Source organism: Trichoderma virens (assembly GCF_000170995.1).
Source record: "Trichoderma virens Gv29-8 chromosome Unknown TRIVIscaffold_84, whole genome shotgun sequence".
NCBI lineage: Eukaryota > Fungi > Ascomycota > Sordariomycetes > Hypocreales > Hypocreaceae > Trichoderma > Trichoderma virens.
Window position 1 is genome coordinate 635,569 of NW_014013665.1, and position 24,062 is coordinate 659,630.

Sequence of the window (24,062 nt, forward strand, 5' to 3'; positions counted from 1 at the left end):
TCAACAGCTTCATTTCGGCTTTTAGGCGTTCCATGACGCCACTCACACCACACCACGCTCAGATATGGATGGACAGCAAAAAACCCAGTACGAGTACAACCCAAGGACCCTGTTTCGGGGTATTACCAAAGTACTCGAGACTCGTACTAGCCCGTCTGGTGCTTTCCAGCTGAGCATCTCGTCACATTGGCTCTGCGAGATCCTCTTCCGAGCCGAACACTAATACGAGTTGACATCCGCCCCTTGCATTAGAGCCAATATTGACTATTGAGCGTGACACAACCACGTTGAGAAGCGATCAAGAGTATCATCTTGGCCACCATCTACTCCGGAGTCTGGAGTGCTCCGTAATATATCATCGGTTGTGCTCAATGCGTGCCCGCATCTTTAGCATCGCTCGGAGTGGGTAAGCCTCTTCTTTCTCGCATGCAAATACGGATGGATGCATCACCTGCATAGTCAGCAGAGGTGTTAAGGGGTCCCAGCCAAAGCACGTTCCCCATACCGATCCCTTCTCTCTTCCTCAAACTTTCCCTCAACAACAGCTTCTCCATCTGAAGCATCACTAGTCCTGTTTCCCACCGCCTGGCATTGGCATCAACCCTTCAACAACCCCAAGATGAGTTGCCTGTAGTATTACCGTTGAACACAGAGTTGACACCGTGTCACGACGGAACGCACGGATGCCCTTATCCATGATTTCGATAGCAAACCCCCAAGGGTCAGGCGGGAACCACAGCCTGTTCGGAAGTGCCCGTCCCTTTATTTCGTCGCTTTCTTGCTTTAATGAGGCTAGTCCCCCCAGTCTAGACGCCTTCTAGCATCTTCCCGTCTTCGTACGGGGGATCCTGTCCAGACAAGCGAAAATGTAGCCCCGGTAACACGCGAGATGGAGACCTTTTCTTCGGTTCGCTTTGGGTCAATACGAAAACGCAGGTGTTCCCACTTGTCTCTTTTCGTCCCAGCCTCCCCCGGTAGATTGTAGGCCTCTTTGACAAGGCTGGGGCTGGCATACGGAGCCCTTCCTTGGTGAGATGAGATGATGGATCTGTTTCGCCGCCTTAATGTCGAGCTGGCTTACACGAAATGAAACGGTTCACGGGGATCGGGTGTTTTCTGGGGGAGAGTCAAGTCCGTTTGTGATTTTAGTGTACATGTGCATACATGACCCAAGTCTATCCATCTGCATCTATCCTACCAGTCCCAGTAACAGTGACTTTGCTTTTTTATATCCCTGAACCCTTTTTTCTCTTCATTGGGCACGTGAAAGGCTTCTTTCGTTTCTAGAAATCATACTGGACAAGTCACATCGCTTGCTCCCTTCCCGCACTCCATATAAGGATATTGTTTCACAGGGGTATTTATACAAGGCAGCCCGACCCCTCGGCAAGCGGTTTATGATATCACTTTGTCCGGGGGGTGCTGCGTCTCTCATCAGCTAGCCGTGAGCCTTTTATTTGGTTCTCTTTGCCTCAAGCTCGGCCTCGTACTTGGCGACCAGCTCCTTTCTATAAACGGGATTAGTCACAATGACGATACGAAACAGCAACGGTGCCTCATCTTAGAAATCTGGTGGGATGGAATTAAAAGAAAAAAAAACTTACTGCAAGTGAGGGGGAGCAGGGGCATAGTGGCTAAACTCCATGCTGAATTCACCCTTGCCCTGCGTAGCCGCACGCAGCTGCGAGCTGAAGCCAAACATGGCGTTCAAGCTGCAGTCACAGATGAGCGTAAAGTCCTCGCTGCCAATCTCCGTGTCGTGAATGGTAGCATTGCGCTTGTTCATCAGCATGAGGATGTTTCCTTGGAACTCGTTCGGGGCGGTGATGGTCGTCTTCATCAGCGGCTCGAGAACCTGGCCGCCGGCTTCGGGGAAGGCCTTGCGGAAGGCCATCTGAGTGGCCAGGTTGAAGGCGTAGTCGGAAGAATCGGTAACGTGGGTCTGACCATCGTTGATGATCATCTTGGATCCAATGACGCGGTGGCCCAGCAGGGGGCCCTTTTCGCAAGCAAGCTCGAAACCCTTGGAACAGGCGGACAGGAACTTGTCCGGGATGTGGCCACCGACAACCTGACTCTCGTAGTGGTTCTCCTCCGGCTTGTCGTTGGGCTCAATGTAACCAGCAACACGGGCAAAGTCACCGGGACCACCGCTCTGTCGCTTGAGGAGGTAATCGAAATCGGCACGACGAGAGATTGTCTCACGGTAGGCGACACGGGGCTGGCCGGTAACACATTCCGTCTTGTACTCTCGCTTCAGACGCTCAACATAGACTTCGAGATGCAATTCTCCCATGCCAGAAATGATGGTCTCCTCACTCTCGGCGTCAACGTGGACACGGAAGGTGGGATCCTCGCGCTGGAATCGGTTCATTGCCTTACTGAAGTTATCGGCATCGCCAGTGCGCTTCGGCTTGATGGACAAGGACATGACGGCATCGGGGACGAACATGGAAGACATGGTATAGGGGAGACCACCGTCGGTAAAAGTATCACCAGAAGCACAGTCAACGCCAAACACGGCGCAGATCTCACCGGCACCGACCTCGTTGACATCCTCCATCTCGTTCGAGTGCATGCGAACAATGCGGGGGATGCGGACCTTCTTATCGGTTCGGGAGTTGTACAAGTAGGTACCCTTGCTCAGGGTTCCCTGGTAGACACGAATGTAGGTAAGCTGGCCGTAGTTGTTTTCCTCGAGCTTGAACGCAAGTCCGACAAAGGGAAGCGAGTTGTAGGGGACCAGCGCAACCGTCTCTTCGCCCTTGGTCTTGTCCAGAGCAGTGTTCTCGATCTGACCAGGGTTGGGAAGGTAGTCGCAGACAGCATCCAGCATGGGCTGAATACCCTTATCGGCCAGAGCAGAACCCATCATGACAGGAGTAAACTTGCGGGCAATGGTGGCACGGCGGATAGCAGCCTTGATCTGTTCGATGGTAGGCTCCAGCTCCTCGAGATACAGCTCGGCAATTTCGTCATCAACGTCGGCCAGCTTCTCAATCAAGACCTGTCGCTTCTCGGCGGCAAAGTCCTGCAGATTAGCCGGAACCTGGTCGGCAACTCGGACCTTGGTGCCACGGGGGCCCTCAAAGTACATGGCCTTCATCTCGACAATGTCGACAACGCCCTCGAATTCGTCCTCGGCGCCAATGGGGATCTGGATGGCAGCCGCGGGAATCTTGAGCTTGGTGTTGATCTGCTCGACGGCCTTCCAGGGGTTGGCACCCATGCGGTCCATCTTGTTGACGAAAGAAATCCTAGGAACATCGTAGCGCTTCATTTGGCGATCGACCGTAATCGTTTGGGACTGAACACCAGAGACAGCGCAGAGAATCATGACGGCACCATCAAGCACGCGCAAAGCACGCTCGACCTCGATGGTGAAGTCAATGTGGCCGGGAGTGTCGATCAAGTTGACGTGATACTCTTCTTCCTTTCCGTTTACCGTTTTCTTCCAGTCGCAGAATGTAGCCGCAGACTGGATAGTGATACCCTTTTCTCGTTCCAGTTCCATAGAGTCCATCTTGGCGCCGACGGCATCTTTGCCTCGGACCTCGTGGATAGCCTTGATTCGACCAGTGTAGAAGAGAACCCGTTCCGTTACCGTAGTTTTGCCACTGTCAATGTGTGCCTGTGTTTTTGTATATGCTGTTAGTTTTTTCTTTTCTCTTTCTTCTCTTCTCCTTCTTTTTTTGATTTTTATATATGCGCCATTAACAGAAAGGGTGGTCTCGTACCGCAATACCGATGTTCCGAACTGAAGAGAGACGCTGAATCTCCTCGGGAGCCAGGTTGGCGGCCACAGATTCGGCAGTAAGACTGGCAGCATCATTCTGCGCCTTTTTCAAACTATGCATCCTCTAAATGTCAGTCTTGTTGCTTCAACTTGCATTCAACTCTTGCGCCTCATAGTTGAAAATCCAAAGACATGAAAGATGGTCCTTACGCTTCCTGCGCAGCATTACACCGCGGAGCCGATGCGCTGAAAGCTCGTAGCTGGCTCTGAAAGGCCAAGGGAAGAATGGCAGCTTGGAAATTGCGAGCTCCAGAAGTTGCCTTCTGGGCATCCGCAAACAGATGGCAGTTAAGCCATCTGGCAGTCCCAAATGCCCTCATATTGCGAGCTTGTCCACGGGCAAAGTGGGTGATGGCACTCAGAGATCGGCCATCGGCTCAATTGCCGCTTGAAACTTTTTTTTTTTTTTAGTCCGTCAGGGTCCCTCCAATTGGCTCGACGTCTCACGTGCAGTCGCAAATCGGACCACCACCACAGTGTGCATTGGAAATAGCCTCAATTATTGGCGATTTTTACAGACTATCACTGAGCGTTGCCTGAAGAATGCATATAATGAAGTTTTTTTTACTATTTATAATCCCAGTTGCATGTCTATTTGTGCTTATGTAGCCTAGGTATCTGAACGCTTCTTTTATAGCGAATGTCTCGGAAGCCAGCCTCAACTCCAGTAGGAATGCTTGCTTGTATGCAAAAAAGAAAAGAAAAAAAGGGAACAGAAAAAAGAAACAGGATCCCATATTATACCATGACGCCCCAATATCATTCAAATTCAACAGTTCGTAAACATCCACGGGTAGTGGATTGCCGATTTTGGACGGATGTGTACATGTAAATTTACAGCCACCTAAAGCTGAACACGGCGCTTCCGAGAAGAGTGTAGCAAATGGTCATGCCGACAACAAACATTCCAGGGCCGGAAAAGGCGCTTGTCAAGGGGGCGGCGTTGTCGTTGCCGCCATCCTGGAAGCCACTAGCAGCAGACAGACCAGATTGTGTCGATGAGGAGTGGCCAGTGTTGCTCTGGTTCGGCGCGGCGGTGGAAGACGGGATAGGGGCGCCACTGCTGGCGAAGGCAACAATGTTGGTCTGAGTGGAGTTGAAGTTGGTCGGAGCAATTCCAATCTGGTTGTTGACCAGGTCGTAGGTGACAAATGCTGATCGGAGGAACGTGTCGCCAAGCAGGTAAGGAGCATCGGTGGTGTTCTGGATGCCGAATTCGCAGATCGACTGGCCCTTGTTGGGACCAGACGAGAACTGGGGCGGGGGGCCGCCGCTGAAGAGGTCCAAGACGAGCTCAGACAAGGTGACGTTGACTGTAGGGCCATCCGCGCCGGCAAACTTGAAGGAGAAGTGGCCGTTTTTGTTCCCGACAGAGCAAGGAACGACGGCCAAGCCGAGCTCGCTGCTGAAGGTGGCTCCCACTTCGTTCCACGCCTCCTCAGCCATGTCTTGTGGCAGGTAGGTCAGGGTGGTTCCCGAATCCAGAACAGCAACCAGCGTATTCTCACTTGTGCTGAGGGTGTCGGTTCCGCTCTGGCTTGACGCTTGGACCGAGTACAGGTTAACAGCAAACTCAGTAAAGGTCTTGCCGCCGTCGGGGGAAATGATGTTGATCCTGGTCAGTTCGCCCTGATACTTCTCGGTGTCGATGCCGCCGAATAAGATGGAGCCCGTGCTAGCATCAAGGTCGTTGAGCCACAGACTAAAGGCTACGGTGTTGATGAGCTTCTCCTGTTGCAGGACGACGGGAAGGTTCGGATAGGTGGATCGGGTTGTGCCAAGGGAGGCTTCGTCGTTGATGTAACCCACTCCTACTAAGCCATTGGAGATGGACGTGTCCAAGCCAAGACCCATGGTGAGGTTCTTGACGGTTAGTCCGTTGATCTGAAAGTTGTCTTGGATGTAGTCGCCCTTGGAAGAGGAGCCATCGACATATGTGATGTCGAACAGGTTCTGTCCGACAACTTGGAAGGTGGATGAATCATCAGGGTTGACTAGAAGAAGAAGAGTTAGATGAGCTGTAGAGAAGGAATATAGAGGGGGGCCTTTGTCTTACAGCTTCCAAAAGTGCAGCCAGGGTTTTGTTGTGATACCTCGGTGCAGATGGCTGCCGTTGAAGCAGGGACCCAGACATCGCTGCTCCCTGTGTCGAGCTGCAGTGTGATGTTCTGGCCAGGAGTGCCAACCTGGACGTTGATAAAGTATCCGCCCTGGACCTTTTCGTTGGATAGAGTAGCGTCGATGGTAGCGTCTCGGCGGCGCAGACTTGGCGCATGACGCTTCTCAATGTCGAACTGGACGACCTGGGCCTGTGCTGCTGAGGCTAGGACGACGCCTGCAACGGCCAGGGGTGAGGCCTTCATGGTGCAAGGCTACTGGATAATACGATGGGGAAAAGAAATACTGGTAGAGATATCTACTTTGTAGCAATACTACAGTGTCGAGGACCTTGTAGGGCTTCTGGTATAGGTAGGGGATGTGTCGTGTATGTTGCCACGCGTCTTTGTGAGAATAAGGTGTTGTTGGTATGTAGAAAGGAATTGCTGCCGTGAGGCTCCGGTAGTATGAATGGAACTGGATGCAACAAAACACAGGTAATAGTAATGGTTCGCACAAAACTCCAGGGTATAGACGGCCAAGACAGAAATTCAAGAGAAATCAACAAGATGGAAGCTCAGAAATCCCAGGCAAAGGCTTGCATTGCCAAGCAGGGCCCCCCATTGTTATAAATTGTCACGAACGGATGCGGCGTGGCTGTGAAATGAGACGTTCCGCTGAAACAGGAGAAGCTGCACTGACAGGCGTCGTCATTAGCGCCCAAGCAGTGGGGACCGGCAAACGGGGATTTGAATCGCTTGGGGCGATGCCGAGTCGCCGAGTGTGGCAGCGAAACGCGCGTTGCTGGACCAGCGGATTTAACGGGCGATGCTGCGCTGTCAGAGCAGAAATGACGACGACAGCCTCAGAAAAGGTTTTTTAGATTCTGATGCTTCCACTTCTTGTGCTGTGCTTTGCTGTGTGTTTTCTTTTTTTCTTTTGCCCGCCGGTCTGTGCGTCCGTCCGCCTCCGCTTTACTGTCCACTCAGCCTCACAGCCCCGTCTCGGCTAACAAATGGAGGATTTAAACGGGATGACATTTGAGATTGAGGCTCCTCCTACTGCGACCCCAAGGATCTGCTACACAGTCCAGTATTTACGAGTACCGAGGGCCAACTGCAATACGGCGCATCATATGCCAGGAACTGTCGCCAAAACTCGGATGCCCATGTTACCAGTTACCTAACACAGATCAATGCAGCCACCCACTGTCCAAGACACTCAGCTGGCTGTACACTACTGTAGAACTACTACTCGTATAAAAATAGAAGGCTGCTTTGTGGCTGAGGCTCTTCTGATTCCATGCTTGCCTGATGCGGAACAAAGCCAGGTGACAAATCCTGCTTCAGTCGCGGCTTATTGGCCCAGGTTCTGCTCTACATAGACCCCCAGTTTCTGCAGCGCTTCTGCCAACACTGCTGTAGATCCAACAAAGCCGACTCTTACATAGCCTGCAAAGTCCTGGCCCCGTCCAAAGCAGTGAGATCCGGGCACGAAAAAGACTTTGGTCTTGTCCAGGACGTCGCGGCAAAAGGCCACATCATCCACCGGCGCGCCTCCCACATGGAACTGGATGAATGCCGTTGTTCCGGCGCTTGGCGCCACCCAAGAGCAGAGTGAGGAGTGCGCCTCCACGAATGCCTTGAGCATGTCGGCGTTTCGCTTTGCCAGCTGGATATTCCGCTTTAGCAGTGGCCCGCGCACGGCCGGGGAGAGCGCATAGCTTGCCACCTGGTCGTCTAGCTGCGATACACTGATTGCCGTGTAGTGCCGCGCCTCGGCCAGTCTCTCGACGATGGCCTTGTCGCCTGACGCAATCCAGCCCACCCGGATACCGGCAAGAGAGTACGCCTTGGATAGAGATCCTGTTACAATGGCTTTTTCAAAGCCCAAGTCTGCGACCGACGGCGGCATGGCTGTATTGTTTTCTATTCCGTCGTGGAATAGCGGGCGGTAGACCTCATCAGAAAGGATCATGATCCCCCTGGCCTTGGCAAAGTCCACAATCTTATAAACGACATCTCTGGGTATGGGCACCCCGGTAGGGTTGTTGGGGTTGTTAATGACAATCATCTTTGGTTGTGGGGTTAGCGCCTTGGACTAATAACCCAAAATGAATGAATCGTTGATGTTTGCTTTTGCTTTTGCAGTAGCTTGCTATTACAGACCTTGGTGTTTGCCTTGACCAACTTCTCCAGCTCATCCACATCAGGCACAAAGCCCTGCTCGGGCCGCAAGCGCCAAAGCGAAACCTCTGCTCCAAGACTCTCGGGGACGGAGAAGAGCTGCTGGTACGTGGGATACACGCAAATGACGTGGTCTCCAGGCCCGATCAAGCCATAAAACACTAAAAAGTTGGCTGCGATGGCGCCCTGGGTGATGATGACATTTTCGGCCGACAGCTGGTCCCCTTCGTAGAGCGCCGCGATGCGTTCCCTCAACGTCGACGATCCGCGAATGGCGCCGTATGTGAGCACGGTGCTGGTTCGTAGCGGATTCACAGCCTTGTCCTCGGAGAGCTGCATTAGCTCGTCAATGGAGACGGATTCAGCGCATGTTTCAGCAACGTTGAGGACCCCGGGTGTTGTTTCATAAGTGTCCATCCACTGCTCAACCTCAAACCGTTCGAAGCGCACCATGTTGGCTGGATCTAGTACAGGCGCCCTGAAACTCTCACAGATGCTGCTTCTCGTTTTGTCTGTTTGTTAAGCTTCAATACAATCCCAATTAGAGGAAGGGATTACAGGAAGGCTTCTCTTATTAATAGGAGTTGTGATCATGATGAGTTGCTCGTTTGAGCCGTAGCCCCGCGTGGGGTAAGAAAGACTAGGGCGACTGTCGGAGAATTTGAGGGCGCGCCTTGTTGTCTCGGCGGATAGTAGTATTCAACATGGATTAGTTCAAGCTCCATGTTGACGGTCTATCGGGCACCGGTAATCCTACCGATACCAGATTCAGCGTTGATACTGGCCCATCTAAGATGTGATTCTGTATCTAGGTAGCCATTGGTAGTCATAGCGTCGATCCCAGATCCAGCATTTTGGAAGCGCAGTTCAAAGTACCTATTGGCCACATGCCGGGTAGCATGCCATGAAGATGTATTTCGATAAAGTCAATGGTAAGAAAAGAACCAAAAAGAAGCACCGCCCATCTAACTAGGCTGGTGTATTCTGCTATTGGCAGAGTAGATGAGGAGCTCTAGGTTAAGTGCTGTAAAGTGGCTTACCGCGCATAGAGGGGTACATGTATGCAAGGAGATGGGAAGATAAAACAGCACCAAAGCTGCGTTTAGTTTACTCTGTGAATGGTTAAAAAGTAAAGATGAAGAAGCATCAAAGTATTCAGAAAATGACCAAGATAGGAAGGGTATATCCGTCACAACTTGACTCATATCACCTTTAGCTGTTCCTGGTCATTTGCTGGATGGCTTCTAGAGTGCATGTAAACAGAACAAAGTTTACTAAAACTACAGCCTCTCTGCTCATTCAAGCCACAGTCGTCTAGCTGCATAGATTAGCGATGGCCTTAACTTTCACGATTATCATTTGCAGATGCTGGGAGGAATCTGAATTCAATCTTCCTGGCCCATGTGACTGTGGGGATGAGGACCCCTACTACATGTACTATCACTCCCACGTAACCCCACATCCCAAGGATGCTATCATTTTAGCCTCGGTCAGAATCAACTGATGTGTTCAATGACACCACTTTCATACAAGTTCTTTCAGCTTCAGCTTTGAATTATCAACATCGGTTTGCTTTATTTCATCATGGCTCCGTCAACCAGCAGTGCGCCTGCGCTTCTCTTGCTGCCCGTACCTCCTCTCCCACTTAATCCTCACTCTCTCGCCGCCGCCTACCGAGCGCCTTTAACGGCGGTTCTCAAGCGCCTCACCACTGGCATCAACGGCAACAGCAATATCAACAACTCCGATACCAGTCCCAGCACCGGCGCCAGCCATGTTCTCGTCATTGCAATCGCCTGTCCTCTTCTCACAGGCCCCTCACCGAGACGCAAATCCCTAAACTGGAAGGCGGCGCAATCTCTTCTCGCCCGCATTTACACACTCACTGCGGCCATTTGTGATGAGCTGGCCATTAACACATCAGGGGAACCGGGCAGTAGCAGCCTCGATCCGCGCGTTGTGCTAGTCGACCATGAGCGACAGAGGACGTATCAACGCAATTTTGATGGAGATTATGAAGCAAATTGCACGCCCGTGTTGGACCTGGCCGCCTTTGCCTCGAAGGTGTATCCTTGGAGGGCGGTATTCCACCCGAGCACTGAGGCGGGCTATGAGCTCCTCAACGCTTTCTTGGAATATTCACAGGGGAAGCAGACTCTCCTTCAAAGCCAAATGATTGCTGTTGAAGGCGGCATCACCATGTCCACCAGCGAAGCCCCACCTGTTGCTCAGCAGGATTTCATCAAAGGCTACGATACAGTTTGTCTGGGTGGCACGTTTGACCATCTTCATGCGGGACACAAACTCCTTCTCCACGCCACTGCTTTGCTCATGGGTATCCCTGAAAAACACACGGGGAAGCACTCTGTTCTCATTGTCGGGATTTCCGGAGATGAGCTGCTAAAGAACAAAAAGTACGCTCAAGTGCTGCAGCCGTGGGATGTGCGCGCAAACCAAGTCCTGCAGTTTCTCTCCACCATATTCAACTCGGCTTCCTCGTCCAACACAAATACTTTACCACCCACATCTACTCCCTCGCCGGACGAGCTTCATGCCACATTCCGCGACGGCACAGTGCTGGTTCGCTGTGTGAATATTCATGACCCCTTTGGCCCAACCATCACGGAGGAAATCATGGATGTAATTGTGGTTTCTGGAGAGACACGGAGTGGCGGGCAGGCTATCAATGATAAGAGAACCGAGAAAGGATGGAAACCGCTAGAGGTCTTTGAGATTGACGTTCTGGATCCAAGCGATATCACAGAGGATGGCAGTGGAACGGCGAGCAATGGATTTGCGTCCAAGATTAGCAGCACGGCAATCCGGCAGCGAATAGCCCAAGCCAAGGGAGAATCGCAATAGCTATATACTGGCGATGGCTGACATCATAATTGGATCACGAGTGAAGCATCGCGACGAATTTCCATGTCGAGCGATTGGATACCACACACATGTAGCGCATATTTTGCTCCATTACCCACGGGAGCCCACAAAGCTCATCGAAGCTCATCGGCACAGCCATCGCTAAGAGCGGCAGCAAAAAAAAAAGGTCAAAAAACGATGCCATAGCGAGGAATCGAACCTCGGCCGTCAGTGCTTCGCTGAGTCCACAAACTGATATACTACCACTATATTACTATGGCTTAGACTGGTGAATTGGCACTCGGCCGAACTAATTCTCCATATAAAGGATGGGCTTTTCTACACGCAAACGATTTTATAACGGGAGACGCAAATTACTCGCAAAGAACATGGAAGGCTGATATTTTCAAGGTCTGCTGTTAAATTGCTGTATCTAGGCGGAAGAAGGCATCCTTTAAGGGTCAGGTATCTAACTGGCTGTTGAATTATTAGTACCTAGGTATTCAATGCACCATAGCGAGTTATAGAATAACGAAGCATGCATTATATCTTGCAAGCTCGCTGAGAGGAGATACAGTTTTGTGTTAGGACTAATAGAGCCCTCTGACCTTCTGATGTATATGTCGTAATTTTTTTCACCTTGGCTGGAAGCGTTTGTCTTGGCATTGACTACGATATTGAAGAGTGGAATGTGGTAAGGCCAGATGGAAAGATACCTATAGCTAGCCATTCGACGTATTGTGATGGCCGAATTCTCTCCACAGATGGATCAAATCTACTTGTGTTCATGAACCCAAATGGGAATCATTTCAACTGAATTGGCAGCTTGCTATGACTCTCTAATTTACGTTGGAGATAGGAGCAATATACAATCGGACCAATTGGGCTCGCTCGCCTGATCGTTGATGTCTTGTAATCCACATCATCTTTGTTCATCTAGATAATTCTCTGTAGGGCAGCCTAGCACAAGCATTACCTGATTGCCACCTGACAATTGACGCCGTGTTTCATTCATTTTCATTTCGACTGCTAGGCGGTCAACTCTCTCGAGCAAAAATTCTGCACGCGCTTGGGACAAGTATTCTGTGGCTACTACTTTCCTCTTCTGTGAATTCATTTCTCTTCACATAACCTCGATACTGCACTCTTCACCAGGCCCCTCCAATATTCACTCGTCACAAGGTTGCCTAACCCACTTGTGTGGTCGAGGCTGCTTCAACTTGCATTGATTACCTTTATCCAGACTGTGGTCTACTATCCATCCATCTGCCAACTGATCCCAATCGCAAACTATGACCGATAAGACGACCAAGAGAAGCCCATCGTTACGAGTTACATCACCAGATGAATTATTGGGTGAGCTGTTCGGAAACCTAGTTGTCACATCTGTGACCCAACCACTAACAATGGCAACAGGCTCTCGGATCCAGAGGCTCTTCTATCTGCATCGCGACGCTGGTCGCAGAAGACGTCGCCCACCAGGCTGAACCTTGAGACCATGGAACCCCCATTTATTTTCCGCGCGTGGCTTTAATACGCTTCCTGGCTTGAAATGGAAATGGAGAAAAGATCGATATCTTTGCCACTTGCACTGCACAGCTCCAGAAGAGCTTAGCACTAGCGGAGAATGCAGGCTGCATGCAGGCTGCTCGCTCAGCATCATGGCCTGAGAATCATGTCACTGCAAATACGCGTAAAACGAAAAAGAGCTCTCGTCTTTGCAGTACACGCAAGGTACAGCCGATGTGCCGCATCTGTACAAGCTCTCACACACTGATCGTCACCACGTGTTTTGTAACGCGCCGTGTTCCAGCAAGTCTAGAGCTGATGTGACGCTGTACCAATCAGACAACAGGGCGGGGTTGGGGGTTGTTGGGGGACTTGGGGTTGCCCCAGACCACCGATTCGATGACGACCTTGTTTCGCGCCAGGAACCAAGCCGCGGTACGTACCTGGTGCTGGTGCCTCCGAGGCTTGACAGTTCAGCCTGCTTCTTCCCTCCAACAACCTCACCTGGGATTCTGCCCTTCGCAACCTCTGCAGCTCATCGCCATGGCGCCGCTCAGCTGCCGAGGCCTGCTTGTAGGCATCGTGGCGGTCCTGCCCTCGCTGGCAGCCGCCTATGCAAACACCAGCTACAACGTCGACCTTCTGCGAGCCCAGTTCGCGCTCATGGATGACCGCCCCAAGGACTGTCCGCCATGGTAAGAGACGCATCGCATACCGGCCTGGCATCACGGCGACATCGCTGCTGACGCATCTTTTATTAGCTTTAACTGCCTCCTGCCTGCACATACCTGCGCCCAGTACGCGGGATGCAACGAGTACAACGGAAAATGCGATTGCCCCGATGGTTTCGGCGGTGACGACTGTCTCGAACCACGTACGTCCCCATGGTCAGCTTGATGCCACCACGGCGTTTGGCACCTCCATAATAATTCGCGCATTCATGTTTGCTAACCTGCGATTTCTCCTTTCCCCAGTGTGTGGCTCTCTTGGGCGCGGCAGAGACCGGCCAATGCGCTCAAGCTCGAGTTGCGAATGCGACGAGGGCTGGACCGGTATCAACTGCAATGTCTGCACATCAAACAACGCCTGCAATGCTCTCATGGAAACTGGAAGCGGCGGCGTCTGCTATCAGAATGGCGAGCTCGTTAAATACAACAACCAAATCTGCAAGGTCACCAACAAGAAGATTACCGATCTGCTTGGACAGCAGAAGCCACAAGTCACATTTACTTGCAAGGAGGAGGATGCGACTTGCGATTTCCAGTGTTAGTTTCATCTATTCTCAACCTCTCTCCATTGCATAAGCTGACCGCTCTCTCTAGTCTGGGTTGACGAGATTGAGTCCTTCTACTGCCATTTGTCGGATTGCGCGTCTGGTGCCCAGTATTCCGATGAGAAGAACACCACTGCCTACAAATGCGACCACATCAGCTGCAGCTGCATTCCCGGCCGTATGATGTGTGGCAAGGATGGCTCGCTCGACCTTACCGACTTTTTGGATCAAGCAATCAAAGGCCCTGGGCGATTCGAATGTTCGCAAAAGGGCGGCGGTGCCCATGACTGTGCCTTCAAAGAGCCAGAGATGGATAACCTCATCGTCAGCTTAATTGGAGACTCTAGTATTCTCTTGGACTGCCAAGCAGGCGAGTGCTTGTACGAGACTGAAGTACCAGGCTATCACCGCCCCGTCAAGCAAATCAACACCCCTCTCATCGCTGGCGTGATTGGCGGCTGTGCGCTCTTCCTGGCTGCCGTCATCATCGGGACGTGGTATTTGTCCCGTCGTAGATTGCATTATGGAGCGATTCGCTTAGAGGATTCTGACGATGAGAGCACCAAGCTCATGGTGGATCACAAGCCCGCTGCTCTATACTTTCAAAACGTCGCCTATTCCCTCAATGGGAAGAATATCCTGACCGGAATCCAAGGAATTTGCCAACCTGGAGAAGTGACTGCCATCATGGGATCTTCGGGTGCCGGAAAGACGACGTTCCTGGATATCCTTGCCCGAAAGAATAAGCGCGGCCATGTTAGCGGAGACTTCTACGTCAATGGTGAAAAAGTCAGCGATTCCGAGTACAAGAACGTGGTTGGATTTGTCGATCAAGAAGACACCATGTTGCCCACTCTTACAGTTCATGAGACTATTCTTAACAGCGCTCTCCTGAGACTCCCCCGCGATATGGGCCGTGCCGCCAAGGAACAGAGAGTTACGGAAGTCGAGAAAGAACTTGGCATCTACCATATTCGAGACTCCCTTATCGGCTCTGAAGAAGGAAATGGCCGTGGAATTTCCGGTGGTGAGAAGCGACGTGTCGGAATTGCTTGCGAGCTGGTCACCAGCCCCTCTATCCTCTTCCTCGATGAACCCACTAGTGGACTGGATGCCTATAACGCATACAATGTTGTCGAATGCCTCGTTACAATGGCCAAAAACTACAAGCGAACCGTCATCTTCACCATCCACCAACCTCGCTCCAACATTGTCGCTCTCTTCGACAGGCTCATCTTGTTGGCCCAGGGCAAACTGATTTATTCCGGACTCTTCTCTCAGTGCCAGACTTATTTTGATGATATTGGCTATGAATGTCCACCAGGCTTCAATATTGCCGACTACCTTGTAGACCTCACTATGCATGCGGGCAGCACCCAGACTTTGGATGATGGCGGCATTGTTCCCGACGCTGGAAGCATCGGTCCAAGCAGTACGCGGGCTGTCAAGTCTATTGCAAGCGCCTCTCTCGGAAGTGCTGGCGAAGCGAGCGCCGAGCCATCATTGCGGCCCAAGAACCGACGTCGTGATTCTGTTAGAGTACGACAGGAACGGGAGCTCTTTACGCGTAGAAAACAGACTGATACTGCTGCATCTTCAGACGCTGGTGGCGACAGCCAAGGTGGCTATCGGCTGCAGAACAACCCTTCAAGCACCCTGCCTAGCCAAGTGGAAGACCCTCATGATCTGCCCCCTCCAGCTATGACAGGAACAGATCTCGACATCATCACCCGGTCCTTCAGCAAATCATACATTGCGACTTCTATTCGCGAAGACATCCAACAGGCAATCGGTGAAGCTGCAACCGCAAATGGGGCCAACACAAACGGATATGCTGCAGATGGGCCAAACATTTATACCAGCGCTGTTGGAAAGGGATATGCTCGGATTGGATATTTGCGCCAGTTCATTATCATCTCTGGAAGAACCTGGAAGAACCTGTACCGGAACCCAATGCTCATGCTTACACACTACGCAATTGCCATCATCTTGGCCGCGTTCTCTGGGTACCTGTTCTATGGCCTCACTGATGATATTCCTGGTTTCCAAAACCGACTTGGCTTGTTCTTCTTTCTTCTGGCTCTCTTTGGCTTCAGTACCCTTACAAGTCTCAATGTGTTTGCCAGCGAACGTCTCCTCTTCACTCGAGAGAGAGCCAATGGCTACTATTCCCCGGCCACTTACTTTGCAGCCAAGGTTCTGTTCGACATTATTCCCTTGAGAATCATCCCCCCAATTCTCATGGGGTCCATCATCTACCCAATGACGGGCCTGGTCCCAGATGCCGCGCATTTCTTCAAGTTTATGCTGGTTCTGGTTCTGTTTAATCTTGCAGCTGCAGCCATTTGCTTGTTCATCGGCATCGTTTGTAAAGATGCTGGCGTGGCCAACTTAATCGGCAGTTTGGTGATGCTTTTCAGTCTCCTTTTCGCCGGCTTCCTTCTCAACCATGACGCTACGCCAAAAGGTGCTTTGTGGCTCCAAACATTATCCATCTTCCACTACGGCTTCGAGTCACTCATCGTCAATGAAGTAATAGAGCTTACTCTGGTAGACAAGAAGTATGGTCTTGATATTACCGTGCCTGGTGCAGCCATTCTCAGCTCATTTGGATTCCAAAATGCCGCTCTTTGGTCCGACATCAGAAACCTGGGTATTTTCGCTGCTGCTTTCATCGTTCTCGCCTATGCCGCGATGCATATCTTGCTTGTCGAGAAGCGATAGATCAACAATCTAGAATTTATCCCCAACGCGAAGAAATATTTCTGTGCAGGTTGCGACATGTACATACACATACTCATATCAGGTAAACTCCCTGGACATTTGCACAATTGGCGTTTAAGGAGCACAACTATTTAACCCCCCTTCACTGTTTGATGTGTTATTTTATGGCTATAGTTTTGGGCACTTGGTGTAGTAATATGGTTGGTCTCAGTACACCAATATTTTCTGTTCCCCCAGGTTAAGAAGTTAGGAAAACCCTCTGATTGACATGACTTGAATTCGTGAAGCGTGAATATGATTTTTCCAAGTGATACTGATATAATACATGTAGTGCGCAGTACAGGCGCATGATATTCTACAGTTTTACAAAAACAAAAGCCCCGCGCCGCTACTCCATCTTTCCTCCCGTAAACTCCTCAGCAATCCTCTTTTGTCGCTTAACAGAGCGATCATACTCAGACTCATAGTAATCCATGAGCTTGGTTGACTTCCCAGTGGTGGTTTCCAGCATGTTGGCAATGGAAGGAGGCTTGCCATAGATGCCCCAAGAGTTTTCGGTGGTGCCGTAACGCTGGAAGTATTGGCTTTGTTTTCTAAAGTAGTCCTCGCTGAAAATCTCATCAATCTCAGCCTTGAGCTCGCTCTCTTGAACGATGAAATTGGAGGCATTGATGTACAGCTCCATCAGGGCATCTCGTCGGGCCTCGTATTTGGCCTTTTCCTTTGCCTGGACCTTGAACTTGCTGCGCTGCGCTCGGGCGAAGCGCTCGGGGTCTGGGTATACTTTGGTGTCCAGAATGGCATCCAAGACGGTGCTTCGCGTGAGCCGGTCGTCCTCTCGTTCTGGCGCAGCGGCAGCCTCGTTGTGCTCCTTGAATTTACGGCTGACACGAGCATTTCTGGCTGCGTCACTTTTTTCGCGTCGTGTATAGAGAGCCTTCAGACCTTGCTCCAAATTGGTCCTTCGGGTCTCGGCCATTTCCCGCTTCCATCGCTGGGACTCGTTTGAAGGCTCTCGCTCGTTGGCCGACCTGGGAGCAGTCTTCTGGATGTACTCGGGCTTGATTTTGCGATCGCCCTCTGACCGGGGGAAAACTTGCCGAGGCACTGGCAGTGAACCTCTTACTCGCGGGGGTTTGGCTTCGTCGGTTTGGGACTGAGGAGGGGAAGGAAGTCGGATGTAGGAGGGGGATTGAGGCGGGACGGCGTTGGAGAGAATGGCCGGAGTTGATGAGAAGCTTCGTGAGGCGGCCGACAATTGCCGAGCTGCCGGCCTGAGGCAGTTGCTAGCAGAATGGAGCGACATTCTGAGTTGAGCTGAGCTGGGAATTGGCACTTGTTGCTCGTCCACAAAGGTGGTTGTGTGATATCGACTTACAGAAAATTGCCAAACCCGCAGAGCGACCCGGATTATCTAGCGCCGACATTCCGCCTAACCCCTGTCTTGCTTAAATAAGTTGACCAGCCACCGTCTGCAGAGATGTGGGCTAGTGGGGTCCTTCGAAAAAAAAAAAAAAAAAAAAGTTGGTGATAAGAAGCAGTAGCCGCAATTTTATTCTTTTCCTGCTCTCTTTACTTCTTCCCAAGATCTTTGTGCTTGCTAGCAAGCCCAAAACTTCACCATGGGTACTGGGAAGAAGGAAGCAGCCCGGCGTACGCGCCAGGGCAAGACTGGCGATGGCATGGGAAATGTTCGTGTCAAGGGCGAGAACTTTTATCGGTATGTGCAGCTCGTGCTCTGGATGAAGATTTTTCTTCTTCTTTGGAAGCAATGCTAACAAAGATGCCTACAGCGATGCGAAAAAGGTCAAGCTCGTGAACATGTACAAGGATGGCAAGGCCCAGAGAGACGCGGACGGGAAAATCACAAAGGCTGCCAGCTTTCAGTCGAGAGAGATCCCCAATGCCCGAATCGAGCCAAACCGCAAGTGGTTTACCAATACTCGTGTTGTCTCTCAGGATACCCTCACAGCCTTCCGTGAGGCCATGGCTGAAAAGGCCAAGGATCCTTACCAGGTTCTCCTCAAGACAAACAAGCTCCCCATGAGCCTTATCCACGACGGAGGAAAAGATACCACCAATGGCATCAAGCAACACAAGGCCAAGATGACCATTGAGACTTCGCCGTTTGCCGGTGTCTTTGGACCAAAGGCTCAGCGCAAGCGTGTCAAGCTCGGAGTCAGCACCGTGGCTGACCTCGCCGACGACACTGAAAAGAGCATGGATACCTATGAAGAGCGCATGGAGCAAAACAGGCTCCTGAGTGGAAACTCTGGCAATGACGGCGAGCCTGATGCGCTCACCATGGCCATCGAGCCTGTGTTCGACAAGGGCCAGAGTAAGCGTATCTGGAACGAGCTGTACAAGGTCATCGACTCCTCAGATGTCGTCATCCACGTCCTCGATGCTAGAGATCCTGTCGGAACTCGATGCAGAAGTGTCGAGAAGTATCTCAAAGAGGAGGCGCCTCACAAGCACTTGATCTTTGTCCTCAACAAGTGTGACTTGGTCCCCACTAGTGTTGCTGTAAGTAACTGACCCTACATTTCTTTTTCTCTCCAACATTATTTGTCCCTGTCTGGCCTCGTGCCCCCAATGAATCCTGTCAGGACACCTCGCATACTCTCCGTGGAGGACCGTCTGTTACAACATTGGGAGATCCATTGCCATCTCGACTGTCTCAGTTTCGGCTGCAGGCTGATAGGTGCCGTTTTGGTTACTTATCAAGAGAAGGCTGTGCGTCTGATGAGTTGAAGCCTTCCCTCGCCTTTACCGGCATCCAAAGGAGCTTCGTAGTGATGACACACACATTTTTTTCATTTAACAATTTTTTTTTGCTCTTTCACATCTTTCTTTTAAATGTTCTCGTCTAACATGAGAATAGGCTGCCTGGGTGCGAGTCCTCTCCAAGGAATACCCAACACTTGCTTTCCATGCAAGCATCAACAATTCGTTTGGCAAGGGATCTCTGATCCAGCTGCTGCGACAATTCTCTGCTCTTCACACAGATAGGAAGCAGATTTCTGTCGGCTTGATTGGTGGCCCAAATACTGGAAAGTCTTCAATTATCAACACTTTGTCGAAGAAAAAGGTGTGCACTGTGGCGCCAATTCCTGGTGAAACCAAGGTGTGGCAATACGTGAGCTTGATGAAGCGCATCTATCTTATCGATTGCCCTGGTATTGTGCCTCCCTCGGGCACAGATACACCAACTGATCTCGTCTTACGAGGTGTTGTGCGAGTCGAGAAGGTGGAGCACCCTGAGCAATACATTGACGCCCTGTTGAGCCGAGTTAAGAAACACCACATGGAAAAGACTTATGACGTCAAGGGATGGGAGAACGCAACTGAGCTGCTTGAGATCCTTGCTCGCAAGGCCGGCCGTCTTCTTCGCGGAGGAGAGCCTGACCTGGATGGTGTGGCGAAAATGATGCTGAATGATTTCATGAGGGGCAGGATCCCCTGGTACACTCCAGCTCCCAAATCAGATGAGGAGGGCGAGGAGGGAAGTGGCAACGTCAATGGTCGTGGCGGCAGGCTGGGTGAGATGCCTCGGAAGCGACCTGCTTCCGAGACATTGGATAATGCCGCAGAGGCCGATGTTGATGCCCCTGCAGACAAGCCAGAAGGAGATGAGTCATCTGACAACGAGGAGTTTGAGGGGTTCGGTAGCGGCACCGATGAAGCTCTGTCGAGAAAGCCTTCGTTTGGTGCCACCAGTGGAGCACAGAGCGGTGCTGAGAGCAACTCAGACGAGGTCTTGTCCATTGGCGAGCCAAGCGGTGATGAGGGTCAAGGCGAGGCTCCCGTAGCCCAAATCTCATCCAAGGCTGGCCGACCCAACAAAAGACAACGACGCTGAAGCGCGATGAGGTGGGATTATATTAATCCACGTTAGAGACTGGCACCCTTATCTTCAAACAAGCCTGAGCAATACACTATGCATGCTGCCCTTGGGAGTCGACTATGTGCGTATACCGCGTTCGCTTCCTGCAGCATCGGGACTTGACAGAGAAAGATATGCTAGCTTGGCGCAAGGCACTACCAGCTGAGACAGGCTGTTAGCTAAGATCAACGCATCTTAGGATAGACTGCCTAGTGCAGTACAAAAAGATCCGCGGTATCCGGACTGGCAGTATTTCAAGCATATGGGCATTGGCCAGAGACGAGTCCCAATCTCACACCAAGCTCAGGAGCACAATGCGCTCCAAGTAGGCTTTGAGTGGCCTTGCCATGTGGAATCAAGGAGTATTCCACAGAAAGGGAAAGCTGTAGCTGCTAGAACGCAGGGACTTACGCGATGTATGCTCCCCAAAGACGTCATCAAGAGGTGCCAAGCTCTAGCAAAGGAACACCTAGCTGCCCTTGCCAGGACGCTTTAATCGTGCCTATTATGTAGGGCGGTCCACTCCCAGAAATCGGCCGATTCACAAGCACACCCTCTCATTCAAATCGGCAACTTGCCCTGGAATAATTGTCGAAGTTGGGGTAACCCCGCAGGGACATGTCGATCAACCATGATGGAGACTTGCTCGGATGGACTGGAAAGTAAACAGACTTCTTTTAGACCTGGGACTACACTGTCTGACAAGAATTAGACTTGGACCAGTTGAAATAATACCCCCTAATTAATTCGTACTACCATTCTGAACGGAGCCATCGTGACTGTGATTTTAGCCTCTTTCTTAACTCTTGAATCGTTTATCCCAAGCAAGTCCCAAGGCATCTATTATGTAGGGGGAGGTCATGTTCCACATGTAGTGCGAATTGATATGTCTCGCACTGCAGAAAAGCAATTGATCAACAGACCGCTCATGAGTTTCTATGACGGCTTTGTACTCCGTGCTGCGACTACATAGCTGTCGCAGCCAGATCAAGGTTGAACGAAACCTTGTTCGACTTTCCCGGATCAGCCAGATACGAGCTTTTTTTCCCTCCAAGGTTCCTCCTTGTGTAACCAGGCGACTCCTCTTTCTGCTAGCTGAGCGGATCGCCGGTCAGCTGGCTGGGATGACGGCTGTTGGTTAAACCAAAGCTTAGTGATGGTCCTAACGACGGTTCCAACCTGGGATCTACCTGTCAAAAGTGCGTCGATGTTTCGGCTGGTTGCACTGCTTTGTTATTTTGGGAGGAGGTTTAGCTGGCACACCGAGAGTTAGTATCCGGTAACTCAGGCGTTAAGTTGCGGCTTTATACTAGAGGCGTGAATCTACTTGAATGGGGATGGCAACTCATAGCGAGGTAATGTACCACCTTTGATCGTATATGAGACGGATGTTAGACTTTACATTCTATGTGATATCCGGGAGTGCTGGGGTGCATGTTGGGCATTTGGATAACGATGTTGGGGGCACTGGCTAAACCGTTTCCTCTTCTCTTCTGTGATTGCTGCCTGTTTATCATGGCGCATACGAAGTGTGTGAAATGTTTTACCTGCCTGGATTCTGCGGCTGTTAGCATCGGCTTTAATGGGCTGCGTTGTCACAAACAAGTAAGACATTGTTGTCACCTCGAGCCCTCAGGCCATTTTGTCGTTTAGCCTCCCGGATTGGCCTAGTTTTATATGCAATCTTTCGGTGAGGTTAGTTTCCTTCCCTTGCTTGGGTGGACGAGAGGATTCTGGCTGGCTGGCTAGGTGCCTTTTCCCCCTCACTTCTGGCGATGATGATATGATGCGTTGGCTTGTTTCTCGTATTCCGGAAGAATGGTGAGGTCAATGGTGGGTTCCCGGAGATCTTTTCAGGCTGCCTTGGGGAGTACTCTTTCTGGTGTGTGTGTGTCTAGCATGGGTGAGGTAAGAGGTATCGTGGAATCGGTGGCTTGGTGAGATCTCGGAAGGCTGGATGTAGACGGAGGCTTGACATGAGACTCTTGTTTTGTGTAGGTATATAATGATGGCTTCTCTCCGCCATTTCCATGTTTATCCCCTTTGGAAGACATCTTGTTCTATGAAGAAACAAGTCGAACACTTCTAAAAGGTGACCACCTACCTTTACGAATAGCATCATTTGCCTTACAAGGCAACGCAATTCTCTCAAACTCAAAGAGCAGCAGCAATCCATCTGCTCACTATGTTATACTCTCTCCTCGCTCTAGGCCTCGGCGCGGCCATAACTGAAGCTGCCGTCGTGCGGAATTCTGGCTGCCAGTTACACCTCACAGCATCAGGAGCCATTTCTGGCCCTGTTGGCGAGATTTCATCTGGCCAGGTGCGAGCTGGTGGCGGTGTGAGATCGACCACCTTCACTCTGCAGGGAGCTCAGCTCTGGGATGACAAGGGCCGTGGGTGCTGGTGGACTCGTAAGTTTTACCCTCTGTTTTGGTGATGTTTGGTGTTTCTGTTTGAGACATGCATATGCACGTGTGACTGGAGATGTCTTGGATCGTGGGCTGCATGCTGACGAATGAATGTGAGACAGCCCCGACTCATGTGCTCCAGTGTGACTGGAATCAATATCCAGACAATGGATTCCAGGTTGGCTGTGATGGCCGTGTCTCGTACAACGGACAGACGGAGTTTTGGGAGTGCCAGACTGGCGAGAGTGGCCAGTATAACGTCTACCTCAATGGTGGGCAAGGCATCAACTGCAACAAAATTACCCTCAATGCTGATAACTGCCGCTCTGAATGCCCTCCACCACCACCGCTGTATCATCCTACCCCAAAGATCTGCCCAGCTGATCTCAATGGACCTTATGAGTTCCCTCACCTCATCATCCCTGTGGACAGAACCAAGCCTAACAATGCCCCTGGAACATCCTACTTCGGCGAAGTCTCCGGCAGCGTCTCATCCATCTTCAACTTTGACATTCCCAGCGGCGATAACGCCAAGAAGTGCAGCCTCGTGTTCCTCTTCCCTGAGCAAAAGGATCTCCAGACGTCTTCCTTTACGTTCTCCGGCTCGGGCGCTCTGGACTTTGCCCAGCTGAACAGCCCTGCTACACAAGGCACGACATGGAACAACCAGCCGGGCAAGAAGCAGGACTTTGGAACCACTACGGTTTCGCCTGGACACAGCTATGTGATCTCTACTTTTGATTGCCCGGCTGGACAGACTATTGCGTATGAGATTTCGGATGCAAACGGTGGAGGTACTTCGTTTAGGTACTTCCAGGATTATAACCCGTCGCCTATTGGATTGTATATCAGAAAGTGCTAGGGGGAGATAAAATTTACTAGAAAAGACGGAAAAGACTGAAGAGAAGGATGTTGAGCGGAGGATATAATGTTGGCCGAAGCTATGTGCATTTGGATGAGATGGATGCTTGATGGTAATGATTTATGGATATTTGATGATGTAAATGAGTCACTCCCTAAATAATTGACAAGAGTTTGTTTATTTTCTATATATGTGCATGTGTTCGTGTGTCTGACCTATTTTATCTCGGTACAGTAGAGCATCAATGGTGATGATCCTCTTCTTCCTCCAAGCGTACGTTTCTGTCTCGCCTCCACCATAGTGCATGTATGCAAAGCAATAACATCACGGACATTTGTATCATGGCGTATAGAAAGGGATCTTAGGGCTATCTAGCATCCCAGTGGCCACTAAGAATTTTAAACCACACGGGGTGCTGGATAGGTAGTTAACTTGGGGTGCTGAATAGCCCTTCCC

The 24,062-nt window shown here is 51.0% G+C and overlaps 8 protein-coding genes across 8 annotated transcripts; 4 read left to right on the top strand and 4 right to left on the bottom strand.

The window, feature by feature from the left end:
- Positions 1-1,115: 1,115 nt before the first annotated feature.
- Positions 1,116-4,116, bottom strand: TRIVIDRAFT_83449 (uncharacterized protein; the record flags this gene model as incomplete). The annotated part of the gene is made up of 4 exons (XM_014097960.1): positions 1,116-1,508; positions 1,605-3,631; positions 3,738-3,849; positions 3,947-4,116. The coding sequence occupies 4 exons, from the start codon at positions 4,114-4,116 to the stop codon at positions 1,454-1,456; spliced, it is 2,364 nt and encodes a 787-aa protein (XP_013953435.1).
- Positions 4,117-4,341: 225 nt separating this feature from the next.
- TRIVIDRAFT_213726 (uncharacterized protein) lies at positions 4,342-6,441 on the bottom strand (the record flags this gene model as incomplete). The annotated part of the gene is made up of 2 exons (XM_014097961.1): positions 4,342-5,790; positions 5,853-6,441. 2 exons carry the CDS (start codon positions 6,157-6,159, stop codon positions 4,631-4,633), a joined length of 1,467 nt encoding a protein of 488 aa, XP_013953436.1.
- Positions 6,442-7,042: 601 nt separating this feature from the next.
- On the bottom strand, positions 7,043-8,588 carry TRIVIDRAFT_77713 (uncharacterized protein; the record flags this gene model as incomplete). The annotated part of the gene is made up of 2 exons (XM_014097962.1): positions 7,043-7,966; positions 8,062-8,588. 2 exons carry the CDS (start codon positions 8,530-8,532, stop codon positions 7,250-7,252), a joined length of 1,188 nt encoding a protein of 395 aa, XP_013953437.1.
- A 1,075-nt stretch (positions 8,589-9,663) lies between these two features.
- TRIVIDRAFT_58932 (uncharacterized protein) lies at positions 9,664-10,941 on the top strand (the record flags this gene model as incomplete). The annotated part of the gene is made up of 1 exon (XM_014097963.1): positions 9,664-10,941. One exon carries the CDS (start codon positions 9,664-9,666, stop codon positions 10,939-10,941), a length of 1,278 nt encoding a protein of 425 aa, XP_013953438.1.
- A 2,052-nt stretch (positions 10,942-12,993) lies between these two features.
- Positions 12,994-16,447, top strand: TRIVIDRAFT_49497 (uncharacterized protein; the record flags this gene model as incomplete). The annotated part of the gene is made up of 4 exons (XM_014097964.1): positions 12,994-13,145; positions 13,212-13,324; positions 13,425-13,715; positions 13,773-16,447. The coding sequence occupies 4 exons, from the start codon at positions 12,994-12,996 to the stop codon at positions 16,445-16,447; spliced, it is 3,231 nt and encodes a 1,076-aa protein (XP_013953439.1).
- A 248-nt stretch (positions 16,448-16,695) lies between these two features.
- On the bottom strand, positions 16,696-17,753 carry TRIVIDRAFT_231472 (uncharacterized protein; the record flags this gene model as incomplete). Its single annotated transcript, XM_014097965.1, has 1 exon — positions 16,696-17,753. The coding sequence occupies one exon, from the start codon at positions 17,751-17,753 to the stop codon at positions 16,836-16,838; it is 918 nt and encodes a 305-aa protein (XP_013953440.1).
- A 316-nt stretch (positions 17,754-18,069) lies between these two features.
- Positions 18,070-20,309, top strand: TRIVIDRAFT_49284 (uncharacterized protein; the record flags this gene model as incomplete). The annotated part of the gene is made up of 3 exons (XM_014097966.1): positions 18,070-18,167; positions 18,241-18,973; positions 19,332-20,309. 3 exons carry the CDS (start codon positions 18,070-18,072, stop codon positions 20,307-20,309), a joined length of 1,809 nt encoding a protein of 602 aa, XP_013953441.1.
- A 2,532-nt stretch (positions 20,310-22,841) lies between these two features.
- On the top strand, positions 22,842-23,606 carry TRIVIDRAFT_156844 (uncharacterized protein; the record flags this gene model as incomplete). The annotated part of the gene is made up of 1 exon (XM_014097967.1): positions 22,842-23,606. The coding sequence occupies one exon, from the start codon at positions 22,842-22,844 to the stop codon at positions 23,604-23,606; it is 765 nt and encodes a 254-aa protein (XP_013953442.1).
- Positions 23,607-24,062: the final 456 nt, after the last annotated feature.